Source organism: Mobula birostris, chromosome 5 (assembly GCF_030028105.1).
Source record: "Mobula birostris isolate sMobBir1 chromosome 5, sMobBir1.hap1, whole genome shotgun sequence".
Taxonomy (NCBI): Eukaryota; Metazoa; Chordata; class Chondrichthyes; order Myliobatiformes; family Myliobatidae; genus Mobula; species Mobula birostris.
This window is the reverse complement of record NC_092374.1, coordinates 197,588,345-197,613,172: the sequence shown is the minus strand read 5'-3', so window position 1 is coordinate 197,613,172 and position 24,828 is coordinate 197,588,345. Positions and strand designations below refer to the sequence as shown.

Here is a 24,828-nt window from a genome sequence, read left to right as displayed (position 1 = left end):
GGATGGATGGAGCCAAGACCTGCAAGTCTGAGTCAACATGTGGTGGAAAAGTTGAAGAGCCGAAGAAATTGCAGATGGGGAGCAGTGAGAGATATTATCACAGGTATGTGTTGTGAAATCTGTTAACTTAGCAGCAGCAGTTCAATGCAATACCTTGCAATTCAATATAGAAAATAAATACGTAAGTAGATCAATTACAGTAAGTCTACATATATGTGCATTTAATACATTAAAACTAGTACAAAACAAATTTATATATATATATGAGCAGTATTCATGGTGGGTCTGATTTCTGAATGGTCATTGATCCCATGAACACTGATTGCAGTGGGGAAGAAGCTGTTCCTGAATTGCTAATAATAAATTTTACTTTGAACTTTGAAGATGAAGTTCATTCTCAGGTCCCACTAACCCTCGTTCCTAAACTCTGGTTTGAACTCGACTGTCCACTGGGTAAACAATGACCCTGTCCACGCTACCTGGGCCTCTCTCTCTCCCATTTATGATCACCAAAGAAAACAAATCTAACCTGACCCGTCACTAGATTTCTCTCAGTTGTCGGGGGATGGAGGCAAAACCGAACAGCTTTAAAATTGATGAGAAACACTTATAGAAAAGATTAAGAGTTTTACTCCGAATAGAAATATCAAATACTTGCATTTCTATGATGATGGAGTTAGTTTAAAGGCGATTTTCTTTCACCCAGAGGCTGGTGGGTTTCCCGGGAACGAGCTGCTTGTCGTGGTGGTGGAAGCAGATACGGTGCAGTTTAAGAGCGTTTTAAATAAGAACATGACCGGGTATGAAGAGATAGGGATCGTGTGGAGGCAGAAGGGATATAATTTTATTTGGCATAACGTTGTGTACAGGCATTTTGGGCCGAAAACCCTGCTGGTCTGTTCAGTCTCCACTCATAAGTGAAAAACTAACAGCCCTGCAACATCCTGGCTAATCTCCCCTTCAGCCTCAGCGCAATCCCGGTCTGCGGGGCCGGGGACGGGGGCGCCTGTTCATTCACCCTGTCGGCCTGAGGCAGCTCCCTGCATTTCCACAGAAACGCCAACAGTTGTGCGGAGAGCAGCTGGGAAAAGGCCCTTCCACCCAACTTGTCCAAGCCCCACAACAGCATCCTCCCGGCTCGTTCCAGTTGCCCGCAACCTGTCAATCACCTCCCCTCCATGTACCTGTCCAAATACACACCTCAAAACTGAGCCTGCTGCCAATACTAATCGTTCCCAGTATATGGGATTCTCTCCCAAGGCAGCTAATTAAGCCGTTTTTGGTGACAATGCCGAATCTCCTGTCAAAAGCCTTCTGGTAAAGTAATGCCAAACTGCACCAAGAGTCATGGTTTTTGACTTCTCCAGTGCGTTCAACACAATCAACCTGCTCTGCTGGGGGAGAAGCTGACAGCGATGCAGGTGGTTGCTTTCCTGGTGTCATGGATTCTTGATTACCTGACTGGCAGACCACAGTACATGTGCTTGCAACACTGTGTGTCTGACAGAGTGATCAGCAGCACTGGGGCTCCACAGGGGACTGTCTTTTCTCCCTTTCTCTTCACCATTTACACCTCGGACTTCAACTACTGCACAGAGTCTTGTAATCTTCAGAAGTTTTCAGATGACTCTGTCATAGTTGGATGCATCAGCAAGGGAGATGAGGCTGAGTACACGGCCACGGTAGGAAACTTTGTCACATGGTGTGAGCAGAATTATCTGCAGTTTAATGTGAAAAAGATTATGGAGCTGGTGGTAGACCTGAGGAGCACTAAGGTACGGACCCCTGTTTCCATCCAGGGGGTCAGTGTGGACATGGTGCAGGATTACAAATACCTGGGGATACGAATTGACAATAAACTGGACTGGTCAAAGAACACTGAGGCTGTCTACAAGAAGGGTCAGAGCCGTCTCTATTTACTGAGGAGACTGAGGTCCTTTAACATCTGCCGGACGAAGCTGAGGATGTTCTACGAGTCTGTGGTGGCCAGTGCTATCATGTTTGCTGTTGTGTGCTGGGGCAGCAGGCTGAGGGTAGCAGACACCAACAGAATCAACAAACTCGTTCGTAAGGCCAGTGATGTTGTGGGGATGGAACTGGACTCTCTGACGGTGGTGTCTGAGAAGAGGATGCTGTCCAGGTTGCATGCCATCTTGGACAATGTCTCCCATCCAGTACATAATGTACTGGTTGGGCACAGGAGTACATTCAGCCAAAGACTCATTCCACCGAGATGCAACACAGAGCGTCACAGGAAGTCATTCCTGCCTGTGGCCATCAAACTTTACAGCTCCTCCCTTGGAGTTTCAGACACCATGAGCCAATAGGCTAGTCCTGGACTTATTTCCTGGCATAATTTACATATTACTATTTAACTATTTATGGTTTTATTACTACTTATTATTTATGGTGTTTTATTACTATTTATTATTTATGGTGCAACTGTAACGAAAACCAATTTCCTCCGGGACCAATAAAGTATGACTATGACTATGACTATGACCTGTGAGAGTGGGGAAGTGTTGACAAGAGAGATCCAGAAAGAAGGTGTGCTGGAAATTAGAAGGAAAGGGAGGATGAGGAGGGGACTTTCATTTATACACAGCAATACTTTAACACCCATAAATTGTTGACTTCATGTTTTTGAAAACAAAATGGCAAGGTTTCCTTCCCTGGTGATGAAATATAATTACACTCAATTCTTAAAAGAAAATAAAAGATTTATTAAAAGCATGTTACAAGATACTTAAAACTGTACAAACTTTACATTCCAAAACAGATGACTTTAAAAAAAACCCAATACAGAAAACCGGATCAAAGGAATTGAATAGACCCAGTTACCAGTGTTTACAATTAGTACATCACAGCCAGATTCAGGACATTGACATGACCCAGTGGTGTTACAGTGAAGACTATTCCCAAGTGCCAACATTAGCATCAGACCCACTGAAGTGTCGAGAGAGCTCAAACCGTGCAAGCCCCAGACAGTCACATTTATAGTCCTTTAATCCACCTCCTCAATAGTTGGTCCAGCAGAACTGGCATTCCCAGCCTGTGCCCTGCACGATTCCCCTGCTGCTGCTCCTTGGTACAGTTTGGCAATGATGGGATTGCAGAGTTTTTCCAGCTCTTTCTGCTTGTGCTCAAACTCCTCCTTCTCTGCCATCTGATTCTTCTCCAGCCAGGATATTGTCTCGTTGCACAGGTCAATGACCTTCCTCTTGTCCTCAGCACTGATCTTTCCGGCCATCTTCTCATCCTCCACAGAGCCCTTCATGTTGAAGGCATAGGACTCCAGGGATTTCTTGGCTGCAATCTTCTGCCGCTGCATTTCATCCTCATTCTTGTACTTCTCTGCATCTTGCACCATCCTGTCAATTTCCTCCTTACTCAGCCTGCCCTTGTCGTGGGTGATGGTGATCTTGTTTGTTCTCCCGGTGGTCTTGTCAACAGCAGAGACATTGAGAATGCCATTGGCGTCAATATCGAAGGTCACCTCAATCTGGGGTACGCCACGAAGAGCGGGAGGGATTGCCACTCAACTCAAACTTGCCCAGAAGGTTGTTGTCCTTGGTCATGGCTCTCTCGCCTTCAAACACCTGAATAAGGACCCCAGGCTGGTTATCAGAGTAGGTGCTGAAGATCTGGGTCTGCTTGGTGGGGATGGTGGTGTTACGCTTGATAAGGGTGGTCTTGACTCCACCTGCCGTCTCCAGCCCCAATGACAGAGCAGCAACATCCAGGAGTAGCAGATCCTGAACATTCTCCGACTTGTCGCCCATCAGAATGGCTGCCTGGACAGCTGCCCCATAGGCCACGGCCTCATCGGGGTTGATGCTCTTGTTCAGCTCCCTACCATTGAAGAAATCTTGCAGCAGCTTCTGGATCTTGGGGATTCGGGTGGAGCCTCCGACCAGGACAATTTCATGGATCTGGGATTTGTCCAGCTTGGCATCTGTCAGGGCTTTCTCCACTGGCTCCAGAGTGCCCCTGAACAGGTCAGAGTTCAGCTCCTCAAAGCGAGCCCTGGTGATTGAGGTGTAGAAATCAACACCCTCAAACAGAGAGTCAATCTCAATACTGGCTGGAAGACAGCATTCTCTTTGCTCTGTCACAGGCCGTCCGCAGCCTCCTCACCGCTCTCTTGTTGTGGCTGATGTCTTTCTTGTATTTCCGCTTGAACTCCTCAATGAAGTGATTGACCATGCGGTTGTCAAAGCCCTCTCCTCTCAGGTGGGTATCTCCAACTCAGCCACCGCAAGGGCCCGGTGGGGAAGGACCACGGTATAGGTTTCTCCACCCTTGGGAGTGGGAAGGGTCGGGGGGCGGGGAGTATACCCCTCGACAATGATGTGGTAAGCTGAACTACTGGAGTGCCACGTGGGTGGCTATAAATACGGATATGTACTGACTATAATGGAAACGTATGTAAAGGATGGAAAGTTACTGAATGGTTTATTGTATACATTTATTTTTGAATAAGGTATATTTTGAAATAAAAATAATACAGAGCACTTAAAGGAAGCATAGAACTGAAAGTCAGAGTTTATGACATTAAATTTTGACAAAAGGACTTTTGCAGTATTTGTGACCATAACAGGACGTGACGTGGAGTTTAAAAAATATTATCAGATTGGCAGAACTGATGGTGAAGTTTGCGCGAGAAGTTTTTTTTTGTTTTGGTATAGATATACAGGTTCACATGTTATTATTACTCCTTTTGCAGCCCTTGCTAAGGGAAGGTGACTTAAACACGTTAAAATAAATTATCCGTAACGCAGCGATGTTAGTGTTGTCAGATTCTCCCAGACTCTGCACCAGATCTACCTCGCCACCTCCAGAATTTTCGCAAAGTCCCAGCGGCTTGCGGGCTCTCAGCGATACTCCCCGTGTAGTGTCGGTTATGAAACAAACATCAAGTGTGTATGTGGTGTGGGGATAATACTGTTTTTCAGATTTATGTAACGACAATTTACGATGGAAAACATTTATTCTATTTGTTAATGGGATTGAAATTTACCCGATGACTTTTTAGTGAGTTTCTATCGAGGTTGACAGCGCTGAACTCCGCCTCACCTCTGACCGGGAGCCTTTTTCTTTCTTTAGCCGTGGATTGGCCAGAATACAGCATGATATTGTGCGATCTTAGATATTTGGCGACAGTGCGGAAAGTAATTAATTAAGGTGAAATCAGCATGTACATTTATGAATGGTTAAAAGCCAGCTGAGATTAATCAGCCAGAGCATTAATTTTATTTTATAACAATTTCATGGCTGTGGTGTCGGAAAGCTTTAGTGTTTAATTTGGCTCAATGCTGAGATGTAGTCCTGGAGCATACAGAAGACTTGTGGAGGTTATGGATGATGTCTATATTAGTGATATTGCCCTAATATGTTGACCCGCTGCTGGAGGTTCCCTTGGGCCAGATCAGTTTTCTCTGTGAGCGGGCTTTACAGTCGACCTCAAAAAGAATGACAGTATTGCTCGCTGCACTGTTTGCAACAGTGACTTTTCTATTGCCCATGGTGGGTTAAAATGTAAAAGACAAGTTCAGGTGAGTTTAACAGGTGTCATTCGTTCATTAGCATAGCTAACATTATTTAAATTAGCTGTCTAGCTGCTAAGGAGCTACTCTGTTGATGTCCTACGTGATGAGGCAAAACTCCCTGTAGACTTGCTTAAAATTGTAATAGAATAAACATGATAATATAAGGACATATATTAATGTCATATTTCTGCATATATCCATCTTGGTTTACAGATTAGACAAAATCACTAAAACAAAGTATTACATACACCCTTGTAGGTCGACCGGGGGGAGGGAGATATGGGGTTGCGGGGGGCGGGGGTGCTTTTGCAGGGTGGGATGTCTGTGCACAGGCATTTTGAGTCGAAAGATCAGCTCCTGTGCTGTCCTGTGTTTAATCTCCCTTCATAGGTGAAAAGCTGACCCCCCACCCCAAGCAACTTCCTGGCTAATCTCCTCTTCAACCTTTCCAGCGCAATCCTGGTCTTCGGGGCCAGGGACGGGGCCGTCTGTTCAATCACCCTGTGAGCCTCAGGCAGCTCCCTGCATTTCCTCAATGAAAACACTGACACCGTGCGGTCGGGTTCGGCAACGACCAGTCACTGCAAAACCAATCGTGGCGCACATTTCCTTTTTTTAGAAAACATGCAGATTAAGGTCTAGGATTTATCAGTACTAAAGCACAGAAGCTAATCAAATAAATAGATTTGTGGCATTTGTGGCAACGGTATTCTGAGAGGACCACGTGGAATAGTAGGAAATCTATTCCTTTAAAAGATTTGTTCGCCTGAATATTGAGGGGTGTGGGTTAAGAATGCATACGGATGCATAGAAAGGTAACATTCATCTGGCAAGGGAGAGACCGTAACTGTTAAGGCTGTGCTCCCAGGACGAGGGCGTACTACCATTCTTCTAAGAACCTAGCGGTTCCTGCTGTGCTCGAAACGGGGAGATCTTCGGCTGGGAGAGGAGTTCGCGCTGACGGCGCAGTTGAACGTGCTTTCCCGGAACAACGGGATGGCTGGTAAGACTAGCGCATGTGGAGGGAGTGTTGCAGAGACCAGCGACTCAGAGGAAAGAGCGGAGGGCTGCAGGGGATCGGATATGCGAGCTGAAGCGTCCAGCGCGTCAATGAAGCAGAGTGGAAAATCCGGCATAGCAGCGACTTCTGGAAAGTCCAGCCAATCAGAGAAGAGAGCTGCGGAGTCAAGCGAATGGAGAAAGAGAGCTGGGGAGTCCAGCGAACCGAGAAGGAGGTCGGGGGAGACCAGCCCTTCCGCTCGTGGAGCTGGTATCAAGAATACCGTGCGAATGAGTGTCAAGGATCTGAAAGATGGCAACAGCTTCAGTCGGATTACTTTCATTCGTAAGGTGCTTTTCGACTGCTGCGGCTTTAAGGTAGATGATCTGTACTGCGTGCAGGATTTCCCGAGTTACTATGATGTCACCTTCCGGCGTGCCGCAGGGTGGCAGAGACTGCTCCAGTGCTTCTTCGAGAAAGGGAGCGAGGCGCCGCTGTCGCTATTTAAAGTGCAACCTCTCTTTGCCGTGGCAACGCAGGAGTGAACAATTACGATACAGATGCTTAATGCCTATGTGCCTGGCGTCGACGTTCTCACGTTCCTAGCGCGATATGTAGAGAGCGTGGGGAGGCATGAGGCCGTCGACGACAGTCTGGGGGTTTGGACATAACGGCAGGTCAGGGTAAAGTTAAGGATGTGGGAGTGGGAGGGGTTGGGTGGGGAGGAGACCTACCCTCATCAGCGGTGTGGACAGATAATCAACATGGTGCCCAAGGAGTGGGTGGAATTGTTAATTTGGGAAAGCATTAGAGCCATCGCCTGCATTTATTGTTGATAATTTTATTGTTAATAAGTCTTAACCCTTGACCAAGGATTGAGAGTAAATGAATGGTTTATTGTAAACATTTTTCATTTGTAAATGAACAGAGTCAACGCATAATTTTATTGTTAATAACTTTATTGAATAAGGACTCAGAGTCAACGACTGTTTTTTCATGTAACGCTTCTGAATAAAGTATCTTTGGGGAAAAAAAGGTTCTCCCAGGACGAGGCTATCCCATTGCACTTATGGTGTGCTGACGCCTGCGATGTCCCCAAATTTGTGGTAGTGGGGGACTGCGTTCGCGCTCTCCCCTGATTTTCAGTTTAAAGACAGACGGGTCTCTGGTTCAGTTTTGTGTTTTCTCCCTATGTCGCGTGAATTGACGACCGCCGGTTAATTTGGAATATCTCGGTGCCTCCAGACAACTCATCTAACAACTCGCTTACTTTACCTTATAAGGTTACAATATTAATTCAGCCTTTCAGTCGTTCCGTTCTCTCAACCAACCAAAGAAGAATACTGTGCTTATACTGTAACAAATTGCGCATCAACTTCTTATTTAGTAAGAGATGGTAAGGAACGACAGAAGAAGGTGAGAAAAATAACAATAGGTGCCGGAAACAGCCACTCACACCACATCTGCAGAAAAGGTCAAACACGAGAAAATCTGCAGATCCCGTGCTGCATCATAAGATAAATGCTGGGGGCCCTGCTGAACGGTCTCGGCGGCTGCTTACCTTATCCCGTCGTTTTTTAAAAGCAAAATATATTTAACTAAATTATTTACAATAAACCAATTCAATAATTCTGAATTCATGATTCATTCTAAACAGTTTAAACATTTTAGTCACTCACGTGGCACTTGCTCGTTCACCTTCTATAATACAACCGTAGTTGAGGGGTATACTCCCCACCACCCAACCCCTCCCACTCGCACGGGAGAAGAACCATTCATCGGATTTTTTACAACTTTTAGACGCAAGGCGATGTTTCCTCCCTTGATATCTGGATCCAGGAATCAAGTCTCAAAATAAGTACACGTCGAATCTTAGATTTTATTACTGGGCAATTAATATTCGATATTTAACGTTTTGGACACAAGAGTTCGATGTCCACGATGGATGAACCTCGAGGGGGAGTCTGTACAGGGGTTTTCGCTGGCTTCCATTTTCGGAGCTGCGCTTCCCTTTGAACTTACTAAATTGAATAAACAAATGATAAATCCGATAATTGAACATGCAATACGAATATGGATTCAATTTCGTAAATTTTTTGGATTGAATAAAGTTATCCTGTCAAGTTCAATGATACCTAATTTTTTCTTCCAATCATCTAGAATTGATCAAGCTTTTCTTCTATGGAAAAACAAAGGGAATAACATGTTTTCGTGATTTATTCATGGATGATTGTTTTAAATTTTTTGAACAGTTGTCTAATAAATATAATTTGCCTAGATCACAGTTTTTCAGATATTTACAGATTAGAAACCTTATGAACGCTACTTTACCTATTTTTCCGATATCGCATCAAATTGAAGTTACAGAAAAATCTTTAGGTTTAAACCCCCATTAGGAGAGTTTAATAGTAATTATTTATGATTTCATTACGCAAATACGTCTAGGTACATCTGATAAAATTAAGAATGAGGGGAAAGAGAACTTCAAATATCTTTATCTACAGAGAACTGGGAGAAAATTTTTCGACTAGTTAATACTTCTTCAATGTGTGCCAGACACGCCCTGATACGATTTAAGGTGGTTCACAGGGCTCATATGTCCAAGGATAAGTTAGCTCGTTTTTAGTGCCATATAAATCCTGTTTGTGATAGATGTAATACTGAAGTAGCTTCCTTGACACATATGTTCTGGTCTTGCCCTCTTCTAGGAAAATATTGGAAAGATATTTTTGGTACTATGTCAGTAGTTCTGTGTGTTGATTTACAACCTCATCCTATTACTGCAATTTTTGGAATACCAGTGACAGACTCCAGTCATTTATCCTCATCAGCTTGTCGTCTAATTGCATTATGTACATTAATAGCCAGAAGATCCATTCTATTTCAATGGAAATATTCCAACCCCACTACCATTTCATTGGTTTTCCCAAACGATAGCATGTTTAAACTTGCGGTACTATGGATCCTTCGGTTAAATTTGAAGAAACCTGGAGGCCATTTATTCAATATTTTCATAAGATGTAAGCTGACCCTTTCTGAATCCTTTTTTTTTAGTAATTTTTTTCTCCATGTAAAGAGGAGTGGAGTTAATGACAAATTATAATTTTAACCGATGAAATATGGCAGCCCAACCTTCAGTTTAGCTTTTTTTTAGTTTAGGGATTTTTCTTTTTCTCTCTCTATAAAATTTTGTTTTCAGGGTTAGTTACTACACATTTATTACTTAGATTCTGTGGTTATACATGTTAACCGTTTTTAATGTAATCCCGATCTCTAAGTATCATTATTGCTATGTTTATTAATTTGAAACTTAATAAAAAGATTGAAAAAGAAAGGATTTCAAGTTATTTAAATTTCACTTAAAGATGAGGTTGATAGTTTCTTGATTAGTGAGCGTATCAAAGGTTATGGATGGAGAGAAAGCAGGGGAATGGGATTAAGAAGGAAAATAAATCAGCAATGATCAAATGCCAAAACAATATCGATGGGCTGAATGGACTCATTCTGTTCCTCTGTATGAAGGTGATTTAAATCAGGAGCTCAATAACCTGTTGCTTACAGAAATCTCTGCAAGGTTTGACATGATTACTAGGTAAAATACCTTGTAACTGCTAAAGTTCCTTTACATCCTGATACTGTATGATAAACAGAAACGTCAACAGTTGTGCGGAGAACAGCTGGGAAAAGGCCCTTCCACCCAACTTGTCCAAGCCCCACACAGCATCCTCCCGGCTAGTTCCAGTTGCCCGCAACCTGTCAATCACCTCCCCTCCATGTACCTGTCCAAACACACACCTCAAAACTCAGCCTGCTGCCAATACCAATCGTCGTTCCCAGCATATGGGATTCTCTCCCAAGGCAGCGAATTAAGCTGTTTTTGGGGACAATGCAGGAACTACCGGCGAAGGGCAACATGACTAGATCTGTCAACATTGGGGACTGGTCACCTTGAAGAACCAAAAGCCTTCTGGTAAAGTAATGTCAAACTGCACCTGTGAGAGTGGGGAAGTGTTGACAAAAGAGATCCAGAAAGAAGGTGTGCTGGAAATTAGAAGGAAGATATCCCTGGGAAAGGGAGGATGAGGAGGAAACATTCATTGATATACATCAATAATTTAACACCCATAAATTGTTGACTTCATGTTTTTGAAAACAAAATGGCAAGTTTTCCTTCTCTGGTGATGAAATATAATTACACCCAATTTTAAAAAATTAGAAGATTTATTAAAAGCATGTTACAAGAAACTTAAAACTGTACAAAGTTTACATTCCAAAACAGATGACTTTAAAAAAATAAAATACCCCAATACAAAAAACCCGATCAAAGGAATTGAATACAACTCGTTACCAGTGTTTACAATTAATACATCACAGCCAGATTCAGGACATTGACATGACCCCGTGGTGTTACAGTGAAGACTATTCCCAAGTGCCAACATCAGCATCAGACCCACTGAAGTGTCCAGACAGCTCAAACTGTGCAAGCCCCAGACAGTCACATTTACAGTCCTTTAATCCACCTCCTCAATAGTTGGTCCGGCAGAACTGGCATTCCCAGCCTGTGCCCTGCACGATTCCCCTGCGGCTGCTCCTTGGTACAGTTTGGCAGTGATGGGATTGCAGAGTTTTTCCAGCTCTTTCTGCTTGTGCTCAAACTCCTCCTTCTCTGCCATCTGATTCTTCTCCAGCCAGGATATTGTCTCGTTGCACAGGTCAATGACTTTCCTCTTGTCCTCAGCACTGATCTTTCCGGCCATCTTCTCATCCTCCACAGAGCCCTTCATGTTGAAGGCATAGGACTCCAGAGAGTTCTTGGCTGCAATCTTCTGCCGCTGCATTTCATCCTCATTCTTGTACTTCTCTGCATCTTGCACCATCCTGTCAATTTCTTCCTTACTCAGCCTGCCCTTGTCGTTGGTGATGGTGATCTTGTTTGTTTTCCCGGTGCTCTTGTCAACAGCAGAGACATTGAGAATGCCATTGGCGTCAATATCGAAGGTCACCTCAATCTGGGGTACGCCACGAGGAGCGGGAGGGATGCCACTCAACTCAAACTTGCCCAGAAGGTTGTTGTCCTTGGTCATGGCTCTCTCGCCTTCAAACACCTGAATAAGGACCCCAGGCTGGTTATCAGAGTAGGTGCTGAAAATCTGGGTCTGCTTGGTGGGGATGGTTGTGTTACGCTTGATAAGTGTGGTCATGACTCCACCTGCCGTCTCCAGCCCCAATGACAGAGCAGCAACATCCAGGAGTAGCAGATCCTGAACATTCTCCGACTTGTCGCCCATCAGAATGGCCGCCTGGACAGCTGCCCCATAGGCCACGGCCTCGTCGGGGTTGATGCTCTTGTTCAGCTCCCTACCGTTGAAGAAATCTTGCAGCAGCTTCTGGATCTTGGGGATTCGGGTGGAGCCTCCCACCAGGACAATTTCATGGATTTTGGATTTGTCCAGCTTGGCATCTCTCAGGGCTTTCTCCACTGGCTCCAGAGTGCCCCTGAACAGGTCAGAGTTCAGCTCCTCAAAGCGAGCCCTTGTGATAGAGGTGTAGAAATCAACACCCTCAAACAGAGAGTCAATCTCAATACTGGCTTGGGTGCTGGAAGACAGCGTTCTCTTTGCTCTCTCACAGGCCGTCCGCAGCCTCCTCACCGCTCTCTTGTTCTGGCTGATGTCTTTCTTGTATTTCCGCTTGAACTCCTCAATGAAGTGATTGACCATGCGGTTGTCAAAGTCCTCTCCTCCCAGGTGGGTATCACCAGCTGTTGATTTCACTTCAAAGATACCGTCATCGATGGAGAGAATGGACACATCGAAGGTGCCACCACCCAGGTCAAAGATGAGAACATTACGCTCCCCTTTACCTTTCTTGTCCAGACCATAGGCAATGGCAGCTGCAGTTGGCTCATTGATGACACGCAGGACATTGAGACCAGCTATCACACCAGCATCTTTGGTTGCCTGGCGTTGGGAATCATTGAAGTAAGCAGGAACGGTGATGACAGCGTTGGTGACTCTGCAGCCAAGGTAAGCCTCAGCAATTTCCTTCATCTTGGTCAGCACCATGGAGGAGATTTCCTCTGGGTAAAAGGTTTTGTTCTCCCCCTTGTACTCCACCTTCACCTTTGGCTTCCCCGCATCACTCACCACCTGGAAGGGCCAGTGCTTCATGTCAGAATGTACCGTCGGGTCGTCAAACCTCCTCCCAATAAGCCGCTTGGCATCAAAGATGGTGTTGGCGGGGTTCATTGCCACCTGGTTCTTGGCTGCATCACCGATGAGCCTCTCGGTGTCGTTGAAGGCCACATAGCTGGGGGTGGTGCGGTTGCCCTGGTCATTGGCGATGATCTCCACTTTGCCATGTTGGAAGACCCCCACACAGGAGTAGGTGGTGCCCAGGTCGATACCGATAGCTGTTCCCGTTGATGCAGACATCTGTGTTTCTGACGAAAGCTCCGACGTTCTTTATTGAAATACCGCAAGGAATTCCTTGTTTTTCCAAGCAGATCGTTACTGCCTGGTCCCCTGCTCCGTCCCTTAATATAGTCCCAGCACAGCGGTGTGGGCGGTGCTTTGTTCTTGAGGGACGACCCGGTAAACCAATGAAAACGCCGGCGAGTGACTCACCGCCGAAGGTTGGAGAAGGTTCCGAGGCGGCGGCCAATCAGAACGCTGCTAGTCTGAGACTTGCCGGGGCTTCGCGAATGTTCTGGTAATAGCGAGAAAGATCTGGTGCAGTCAGGGAGGTTCCGGCTGAAAACCGAGTCATTCGGGAACCCTTTGAAACACTTTTTAAATATACGAAACCAGCAATTTCTTCCAAAAGTTCCCTGCACGCAAGAAAAAATCTGAAGCATCTTCTGGGGAGAGAATTCTCTGGCCTTAAAGGGACGAAGCCAGCAAACAAGGATCGACAGCTCTGGTTAATATCTGCAGGACGAAATTAGTAACAGAGCACTTAAAGGAAGTATAGAACTGAAAGTCAGAGTTTGTGACACTCAATTTTGACAAAAGGACTTTTGCGGTGTTTGTGACCAGAACAGGACTTGACACGAAGTTTAAAAAAATTATTAGATTGACAGAAGTGATGGTGAAGTTTCCGCGAGAAGTTTTTTTTTTGATTTGCGTTTTAAATATACAGGGTTTAAATGTCATAAATAATCTTTTTACAGCCCCCGTATAGTACATTGCAAAGAGAAGGTGACATAAGCAAATTAAAATAAATTATCCGTAACGCAGCGATGTCAGTGTAATCAAATCCTCCCAGACTCTGCACCAGATCTACCTCGCCACTTCCAGAATTTTCGCAAGTCCCTGCGGCTCCCAGCGCTAATACCCATGTAGTGTCGGTTATGAAACAAAACTCGACTGTGTATATGGTGTGGGGATAATATTGTTGTTCAGATTTATGTAACGACAATTTACGATGGAAAGCATTTATTTTATTTGTTGATGGGATTGAAATTTACCCGATGACTTTTTAGTGAGTTTCTATCGAGGTTGACAGCGCTGAACTCCGCCTCACCTCTGACCGGGAGCCTTTTTCTTTCTTTAGCCGTGGATTGGCCAGAATACAGCATGATATTGTACGATTGAGTGGCGATCTTAGATATTTGGCGACAGTGCAGAAAATAATTAATTAAGGTAAAATCAGCATGTATATTTATGAATGGTGTAAAAGGCAGAAGAGCATCAATTTTATTTTATATCTGTGGGGTCGGCAAGCTTTAGAGTCTAATTTGGCTCAATGGTGAGATGTAGTCTTGCAGGATACAGGAGACTTGTGGAGGTTGTGGATAATATCCGGTATTATTAGTGCGTTGACTTGCTGTTGGAGGTTCCCTTGGCCCGAAAATGCAAGGGGCTAGAATGTACAGCTCAGGATTGGGTTAGTCTCAGACGTACACTCCGTGGCCACTTTACTAGGTACAGCTGTACAGCTGCTGGTTAATGCAAACAACTAAACAGCCAATCATGTAGCAGCAGCTCAGCGCATAGCAGCAGGCGGACATAGTCAAGAAGGTTCAAATGTTGTTCAGACCAAACATCAGAATGGGTAAGAAATGTGATTTGTGGAATGACTTGGTGCCAGACAGGGTGGTTTGAGTATCTCAAAAACTACTGATCTCTAGTATTTTTGTTCACAACATTCGCTAAAGTTTACAGAGAATGGTGTGTAAAACAAAAACCATGCAGTGAGCAAAAATGCCTTGTTGTTGAGAGTGGTCGGAGGAGAACGGTCAGACTGGTTCTGGACGACAGGAAGGTGACAGTAACTCAAATAACCATGTGGTACAACAGTGGTGTGCAGAAGAGCGTCTGAATGAACAGCATGGAGAACATTCAAATGGACCTGCTGGAGCACAGACGCACTCTAAGACAGCACTTTGTCATGTGTAGGATGTACCTAATAAAGTGGCCACTGAGTGTAAATCCCACCCCCTCCCCAGTGTGTGGATGATTGATTGATTGGTGTAAGTGTGTGTTTGTTGGTTAGTGCAGAATAATGGGGATTGGTTTATACAAAATGATGCCATGACTTTACTGTCCTTCCATACCCACTAACAGGTCAAAATCTTTATCTTCCCGCCAAGCAGTTAAACAAGGCTCTAGCTAGAGTTGACTACTGACCTCCAATTCATTCTGGGAGGCTGAATATTGAAATTTGGGACTGTTCCTCACAAAAAAAAAAGGTAAATTATCACAAACACATCTACTATATAGTCAGCCATTTCTGTCGGTTCCCTGGAATGCTTTCCATCAGGGGACTTGCCTACTGTTTGCTCGGCTTACCCATCCGCTCATCACCAAATGGGTGACAGTGATTGCCTAGGGTTCCCACCTTGCATTGCATCCATAACATCTCTCCTTGACCTGTTAGATGTGTCCTCGACGCAAAGTCAGAATCAGGTTTAAGATTACAGGCTGTTGTCTTTGAGGCAAGAGTGCAATGCAATACATGATAATAGAGAAAGAATTAATTACAGTAAGAATGTATATTTGCATATTAAATAGTTAAATTAAGATAAGCAGTGTAAAAACAGAAATAAAAAAAAGTGAGGTGGTGTTCATGGGTTCAATGTGCAGTCAGAAGTGGACGGCAGAGGGGAAGAAGCAGTTCCTGAATGTGTGAGTGTGAGCCTTCAGGCTTCTGTACCTCCTTCCTGATGGTAGAAATGAGAAGAGGGCATCCATCGCACCTCTCTTTGGCAGGTTAGATCCCAACACAAAGTCAGAATAATGTTTAATATCAAAGGCATATGTTGTGAAAAGCATGGATTTGCAGCAGCAGTATGTTGCAATTCGTAACAAAAGATCTATAAATGATAATAAGAAATGTATACACACACACACACACACACACACAGACACATACACAGACACACACACACACACAGACACACACACACACACAGACACACACACAGACACACAGACACACACACACACACACACACACACAGTTGCAAGGAAAAGATTGTAAATCCTCTGCAATTACTTGGTTTTCTGCATTAATTACTCATAAAATGTGGTCTGATCTTCATCTAAGTCATAATAATAGACAGAATCTGCCTAAACTAATAACACACAAACAATTGTACTTTTTATGTCTTTATTGAACACACTGTTCAATCATTCTCAATCCAGGCTGGAAAATGTATGTGATCCTTTGTATTTAATAACAGGTAGAACTTCTTTTACTAGCAATAACCTCCACCAAATGTTTCTTGTAGCTACTGATCAGACCTGTACAATGAAGAGGAATTTTAGACCATTTCCTCTGTACAAAAATGTTTCGGTTCATCAGTATTTCTGGGATACCTTGCAGGAACAGCCCTCTTCAGGTTCTACCTCAGCATGGCAATTGGGTCAAGGTCTGGACTCTGACTTCGTCATTTGAAAACACAATTTCTTTTCTTCTTTTTAAACATTCTGTTGTTCATTTACTCTTGGATTTCTGATCATTGTCTTGTTGCATCATTCAACTCCTATTAAGCTTCAGGTGAAGGACTGCTACCCTGTAAAATGTCTTGATACAGTTTTGAATTCATTATTCCCTCAATGATTACAAGCTGTCCAGGACCTGAGGCAGCAAAGCAGCCCCAGACCCCAGGGCTCCTCCCACCATGCTTCACAGCTGGGATGAGGTTTTGGTGTCGGTGTGCGGTGCCCTTTTCCAGCTTCATGCATCTCTGGAATTTTTCTTTTAAGGATCTCTGAAATTTGTTTTGATTTAGGCATGGTGCACATAAACAGATCTTTCTTGAGAAGAGCAGGCTCTTGTGTCTTTTTTTATGGGGCAGGGCACCTCTACAACACACACCTCCCATCTCATTGATTGGAACAACTGACTCCAAACAGCCTTTGTAGAAGGCATTACCCCAGAGGCGCACATACTTTTCTCAACCTAGACTGTGATTGTTTAAATGGTGTATTCAGTGTTGATGTGAAGAATTACAATGTGTATTATTAGTTTAGGTAGATTGTACTTGTCTATTATTGTGACTTAGGTGAAGATCAGACCACATTTTATGAGTAATTAATACCGAAAAACAGGTAATTGCAAAGGGTTCACAAACATTTTCTTGCAACTGTATATACATTGAACTCATCATTGCCATGTAGTGTACCGTGCAAAAGTCCAAGGCACACATACAATAGCTTTGCTGCCTTAGACTTTGCACAGTATTGTAAATGGCCCCGAGATTCACTCTCTGATGAGCTCAAAGCCTTTTATGCTTGCTGTTAGGGAGTATTCTGGACTTGTGTAAATACAGCCGATGTTAATTCAAACAAGAACCAGTCTTCAATGCTTAGTGTAAATTGTAATTTGCAAGTAGTAAATTGAAGTTACAGTACTGTTCAAAAGATCTGGGCACCCTATATGTGCCCAGGTTTTTTGCACAGTACTGTATATAATTAAATTAGTCATGTAAAAAGTGAGCAAAAGTAAAGAAATAAATACTGAGGATGTGTTCGTGGTTAGTTGTCCATTCAGAAATCTGATGGCAGTGGAGAAGCAGCTGTTCCTAAAATGTTGAGTGTGTATCGTCAGGCCCCTGTACCTCCACCTTGATGGTAGTGATGAGAAGGAGGGTGTGTTCTGGGTGATGTCCTTAATGATGGATACCATCTTTTTGAGGCATTTCCTGTTGAAGATGTACTTTGTAGGTGTTAAATTAGTTATTTAAAGCCTTGGCCATTTCTGTATTAACCAATATTATTTCCCTCATCTTATTATCAAGGGCATATATTCACTTTAACCATTCTGATTGCGTTCACAATCTTCCCTTTCTTACTTGTTTGCTCATGGTTAACTGTTACTTTTTAAACATTTTCCCATTTTCCCAGTCTCCCAATATTCCTTGCTCCCAGTATTCCTGGACTCTACCTCGACCCGCCCTGTTACTTGTTAAAACACCATCCTCTTCTCTCAATTCCTTCATCTCCACTGGAGGCTTTTCATTCTCGAAAGGGCCTTCCCTTCCTCCACAATCAACGCTGCCTTCAACTGCATCTGACACACTCGTCTGCTCTTACCCCAGACTCTTGCCACCCTACCAGGGGTAGGGTTCTTCTTGTCCTCACCTACCGCCCCACCAGCCACCATGTCCAGCACATAATTCTCCGAAACTACTGCAACCTCCAGCGGGATCCCACCACCAAGCACCTCTTTCCCTCCCACCCTCCTTCCACTTCCTGCTTTCCACAGGGATCACTCCCTACGTGACTCCCCTGTCCATTCATCCCTCCCCACTGATCTGCCTACTGGCACTTATCCTTGCAAGCAGAACAAGTGCTTCACCTGCCCCTACATCTCCTCCCTCACTACCACTCAGGCCCTAAACAGTCTGTTGGGTTCATATACCGTGTCCAGAGCTCCTGGTGTGGCTTCTTGTATGTCGGTGAGATCTGACGTAGAGTGGGAGTCTGCTTCACCAAGCACCTATGCCCCGTCCACCAGAAAAAGTGGGATTTCCCAGTGGCCACCCATTTTAATTCCATTTCCCATTCCCATTCCGATACATCTATCCTCTACCGTCGTGATGAGGCCACACTTAAGTTGGAGGAACAACACCTTATAATCTGTCTGGGTAGCCTCCAACCTGAAGGCATGAACATCAATTTCTCAAACTTCCGGTAATGCCCCCCACCCCCCTCTCCTTCACCACTCCCCATCCCCTTTTCCCTCTCTCACCTTACCTCCTTATCCGACCATCACCTGCCTCCAGTGCTCCTCCTCTCTTTCCTTTCTTCTGTGGCCTTCTGTCTCTTTCATCAATCAACTTCGCAGCTCTTTACTTCATCCCTCCCCCTCCAGGTCTCGCTCATCACCTGGTGTTTCTCTCTCCCCTCCACTCCCCCACCTTTTAAGTCCACTCCTCAGCTTTTTTCTCCAGTCCTGTCAGAGGGTTTCGGCCCAAAACATCAACTGTACTCTTTTCCATAGGTGCTACTCTGGCCTGCTGAGATCCTCCAGCACTTTGTGTGTGTGTTGCTCACACTATTCCTGGTGACTTTTCATGAGGATTTAGTTTAATATCTGCCGTAATTTCCCCAGTATTCCAAGGCTGGCTCTCCCCCACCCTCACTATCTTTGTTTTCAACTGGAAATACTTCTGATGAACAATGTGAAAACTCTCTTTGAATGTCTTCCAGTGTTTCCACTGTCCTGCCATGTGGTCTGTGTTCCCAGTCGAAGTGAGCTAACTCCTCCCGTGTACTGTTTCAGTCTCTCTCATTCTGGTGCAACAGACTGGCTTCACATCGAACCATTTCGCCCTCCACTTGTCTGATCACTCAATGATCACTCTTTCCAAGTGGATTCTTAACGAAAGCTTTATTAGTTTGACCTGTCTCGTTGCACAGGACCAGATCTAAGATGTCACATCCTGCTGTTCAATAATGTTATCACAGATGCATTCTATGAAACCCTCTTCAAGACTGCTTCGATGAATTTGATTTGTCTAACTTGTGTGCATGTTAAGGTCTCCCATGACAACTACTGCCCCATTATTACATTCAGCAAATATTTCCTTGTTTATTACTGTGTCACCACATTGGTGTTCAGTTGACAATCCCACCGGCCAGTATCTCTAACCCTAATGTCATTATTTAGAAACATAGAAACCCTACAGCACAATACAGGCCCTGCGGCCCACAAAGCTGTGCCGAACATGTCCCTTCCTTAGAACTACTCAGACTTTCCCCATAGCCCTCTACTTTCCTAAGCATGTAGCCATCCAGGAGCCTCCTGAAAGACCCTATCGTTCCCACCTCCACCAGCACTGCCAGCAGTCCATTCCACGCACTCACCACTCTCTGCATAAAAAAAACTTACCCACTGACATCTCCTCTGTACCTACTTCCAAGCACCTTAAAACTATGCCCTCTCATGCTAGCCATTTCAGCCCTGGGGAAAAGCCTCTGACAATCCACATGATCAATGCCTCTCATCATCTTCTACACCTCTATCATGTCACCTCTCATCCTCCGTTGCTCCAAGGAGAAAAGGCCGAGTTCACTCAACCTGTTCTCATAAGGCATGCTCCCCAATCCAGGCAACATCCTTGTAAATCTCCTCTGCACCCTTTCTATGGCTTCCACATCCTACCTGTAGTGAGGCGACCAGAATTGAGCACAGTACTCCAAGTGGGGTCTGACCAGGGTCCTATATAGCTGCAGCATTACCTCTGGCTCTTAAACTCAATCCCATGATTGATGAAGGCCAATGCACCGTATGCCTTCTTAACCACAGGGTCAACCTGCGTAGCAGCTTTGAACCTCCTATGGACTCGGACCCCAAGATCCCTCTGATCCTCCACACTGCCAAGAATCTTATCATTAATGCTATATTCTGCCATCATATTTGACCTACCAAAATGAACCACCTCACACTTATTTGGGTTGAAATCCATCTGCCACTTCTCAGCCCAATTTTGCATCCTATCAATGTCCTTCCACACAATCCACATCACCCCTAACCTTTGTGTCATCAACAAATTTACTAACCCATCCCTCCACTTCCTCATCCAGGTCTTTTATAAGAATCACAAAGACTAGGGGTCCCAGAACAGATCCCTGAGGCACACCACTGGTCACTGATCTCCATGCAGAATATGACCCGTCTACAACCACTCTTTGACTTCTGTGGGCAAGCCAGTTCTGGATCCACAAAGCAATGTCCCCTTGGATCCCATACCTCCTTACTTTCTCAATAAGCCTTGCATGGGGCATCTTATCAAATGCCTTGCTGAAATCCATATCCACTACATCTATAGCTCTACCTTCATCAATGTGTTTAGTCACATCGTCAAAAATTCAATCAGGCTCAGAAGGCATGACCTGCCTTTGACAGAGTCATGCTGACTATTCCTAATCATATTATGCCTCTCCAAATGTTCATAAATCCTGCCTCTCAGGATCTTCTCCATCAACTTATCAACCACTGAAGTAAGACTCACTGACCTATAATTTCCTGGGCTATCTCTACTCCCTTTCTTGAATAAAGGAACAACATCCGCAACCCTCCAATCCTCCGGAACCTCTCCCGTCCCCATTGATGATGCAAAGATCATCGCCAGAGGCTCAGCAATCTCCTCCCTTGCTTCCCACAGTAGCCTGGGTATTCCATCTAGTTTCGGTGACTTATTCAACTTGCTTTCCAAAAGTTCCAGCACATCCTCTTCCTCAATATCTACATTCTCAAGCTTTTCAGTCCACTGCAAGTCATCCCTGCAATCACCAAGATCCTTTTCCGCAGTGAATACTGAAAAGAAAGTATTTATTAAGCAGAAACATAGAAAACCTACAGCACAACACAGGCCCTTCAGCCCACAAAGTTGTGTCGAACATGTCCCTACCTTAGAAATTACTGGACTTCCCCATAGCCCTCTATTTTTCTAAGCTCCATGTACCTATCCAAAAGTCTCTTAAAAGACCCTATCGTATCCACCTCCACCACCGTTGCCAGCAGCCCATTCCACGCACTCACCACTCTCTGAGTAAAAAACCTACCCCTGACATCACCTCAGTACCTACTCCCCAGCACCTTAAACCCGTGTCCTCTAGGGGCAACCATTTCAGCCCTGGGGAAAAGCCTCTGACTATCCACACGATCAATGCCTCTCATCATCTTATACACCTCTATCTGGTCACGTCTCGCCTTCCATCGCTCCAAGGCGAAAAGGCCGAGTTCACTCAACCTGTTTTCATAAGACATGCTCCCCAATCCAGGCAACATCCTTGTAAATCTCCTCTGCACCCTTTCTATGGCTTCCACATCCTACCTGTAGTGAGGCGACCAGAACTGAGCACCGTACTCCAAGTGGGGTCTGACCAGGGTCGTATATAGCTACAACATTACCTCTCGGCTCCTAAACTCAATTCCATGATTAATGAAGGCCCATACGCCATACGCCTTCTTAACCACAGAGTCAACCTGTGTAGCTGCTTTGAGTGTCCTATGGACTCAGACCCCAAGATCCCTCTGATCCTCCACACTACCAAGAGTCTTACCATTAATACTATATTCTGCCATCATATTTGACCTACCAAAATGAACCACTTCACACTTACCTGGTTGAACTCCATCTGCCACTTGGCAGGTCAGTTTTGCATCCTATCAATGTCCCGTTGTAACCACCGACAGCCCTCCACACTATCCACAACACCCTCAACCTTGTGTCATCAGCAAACTTACTAACCCATCTCTCCACTTCCTCATCCAGGTCATTTATAAAAATCATGAAGAGTAAGGGTCCCAGAACAGATCCCTGAGGCACACCACTGGTCACCGAACTCCATGCAGAATATGACCCATCTACAACCACTCTTTGACTTCTGTGGGCAAGCCAGTTCTGGATCCACAAAGCAATGTCCCCTTGGATCCCATGCCTCCTTACTTTCTCAATAAGCCTTGCATAGGGTACCTTATCAAATGCCTTTCTGAAATCCATAAACACTACATCTACTGCTCTTCCTTCATCAATGTGTTTAGTCGCATCCTTAAAAAATTCAATCAGGCTCGTAAGGCACCACCTGCCCTTGACAAAGCCATGCTGACTATTCCTAATCATATTATACCTCTCCAAATGTTCATAAATCCTGCCTCTCAGGATCTTCTCCATCAACTTACCAACCACTGAAGTCAGACTCACTGGTCTATATTCCTGGGCTATCTCTACTCCCTTTCTTGAATAAGGGAACAACATCCACAAACCTCCAACCCTTTGGAACCTCTCCCGTTCCCATTGATGATTCAAAGATCATCGCCAGAGGCTCAGCAATCTTCTCCCTTGCCTCCCACAGTAGCCTGGGGTACATCTCATTTAGTCCCGCCAAGTTATCCAACTTGATACTTTCCAAAAGCTCCAGCACATCTTTTCTTAATATCTACATGCTCAAGCTTTTCAGTCTGCTGCAAGTCAGCACTACAATCACCAAGATCCTTTTCCATAGTGAATACTGAAGTATTCATTAAGTACCTCTGCTATTTCCTCCGGTTCCATACACACTTTCCCACTGTCAGACTTGATATGTCCTATTCTTTCACATCTTATCCTCTTGCACTTAACATACTTGAATGCCTTATGATTTTCCTTAAACCTGCCCGCCAGGGCTTTCTCATGCTCCCTTCTGGCTCTCCTAATTTCCTTTTTAAGCTCCTTCCTGTTAGCCTTATAATCTGCTAGATCCCTAACATTACCTAGCTCTCTGAACCTTTTGTAAGCTTTTCTTTTCTTCTTGACTAGATTTATTACAGCCTTTGTACACTATGCTTCCTATACCCTACCATAACTTCCCTGTCTCATTAGAACGTACCTATGCAGAACTCCACACAAATATCCCCTGAACATTTGCCACATTTCTTCCGTACTTTTGCCTGAGAACATCTGTTCCCAATTTAAGCTTCCAATTTCTTGCCTGATAGCCTCATATTTCCCCTTACTCCAATTAACCGCTTTTCTAACTTGTCTGTTCCTATCTCTCTCCAATGCTATTGTAAAGGCGATAGAATTATGATCACTATCTCCAAAATGCTCTCCCACTGTGAGATCTGACACCTGACCAGGTTCATTTCCCAATACAGATCAAGTACAGACTCTCCTCTCGTTGGCTTATCTACATATTGTGTCAGGAAACCTTCCTGAACACACCTAACAAACTCCACTCCATCTAAACCCCTCGCTCTAGGGAGATGCCAATCGATATTTGGGAAATTAAAATCTCCCATCACGACAACTCTGTTATTATTAAATCTTTCCAGGATCTGTTTCCCTATCTGCTCCTCGATATCCCTGTTACTATTGGGTAGCTTATAAAAAACACCCAGTAGAGTTATATTTACTGTTCCAAACCTCCACGCACAGAGACTCCGTAGACAATCCCTCCATGGCATCCACCTTTTCTGCAGCCGTGACACTATCTCTGATCAACAGTGCCACGCCCCACCTCTTTTGCCTCTCTCCCTGTCCTTTCTGAAACATCTAAAACCCGGCACTTGAAGTAACCATTCCTGTCCCTGAGCCATCCAAGTCTCTGTAATGGCCACCATATCATATCTCCAAGTACTTATCCACGCTCTAAGGTCATCCGCTTTGTTCACAACACTCCTTGCGTTAAAATAGACACATCTCAAACCATCAGTCTGAGCACGTGCCTTCTCTATCACCTGCCTATCCTCCCTCACACATTATCCCCAAGCTTTCTCTATTTGTGAGCCAATGCCTCTTCCCCAGTCTGTTCAATTCAGTTCCCACCCCCCAACAATTCTAGGTTAATTTCTGCCCAGTAGCCTTAGCAACCCTCCCCGCCAGGGTATTGGTCCCCCTGGGATTCAAGTGCAACCCGTCCTTTTTGTACAGGTCACACCTGCCCCAAAAGAGGTCCCAATGATCCAGAAATCTGAATCCTTGCCCCCTGCTCCAATCTCTCAAACATGCATTTATCCTCCACCTCATTCTATTCCTATACTCACTGTCACATGGCACAGGCAGTAATCCCGAGATTACTATCTTTGTGGTCCTGCTTGTTAACTTCCTTCCTAACACCCTAAAGTCTTTTTTCAGGACCTCTTACCTTTTCCTAGCTATGTCATTGGTACCAATATGTACCATGACCTCTGGCTGTTCTCCCTCCCTCTGCAGGATATCTTGGATGTGATCTGAAACATCTCCGACCCCGGCACCTGGGTGGCAAACTATCATCTGTGTTTCTTTCCTGCGTCCACAGAATTGACTGTCTAATATACCTACGCTATTTCCTCCAGTTCCAAACA

The 24,828-nt window shown here is 44.6% G+C and overlaps 1 protein-coding gene and 1 pseudogene across 1 annotated transcript; both read right to left on the bottom strand.

The window, feature by feature from the left end:
• Window positions 1–2,985: 2,985 nt before the first annotated feature.
• LOC140198231 (heat shock cognate 71 kDa protein-like) lies at window positions 2,986–4,239 on the bottom strand (annotated as a pseudogene).
• Window positions 4,240–10,751: 6,512 nt separating this feature from the next.
• On the bottom strand, window positions 10,752–13,050 carry LOC140198230 (heat shock cognate 71 kDa protein-like). Its single transcript, XM_072259277.1, has one exon. It carries the CDS (start codon window positions 12,981–12,983, stop codon window positions 11,061–11,063), a length of 1,923 nt encoding a protein of 640 aa, XP_072115378.1. The 5' UTR covers window positions 12,984–13,050; the 3' UTR covers window positions 10,752–11,060.
• Window positions 13,051–24,828: the final 11,778 nt, after the last annotated feature.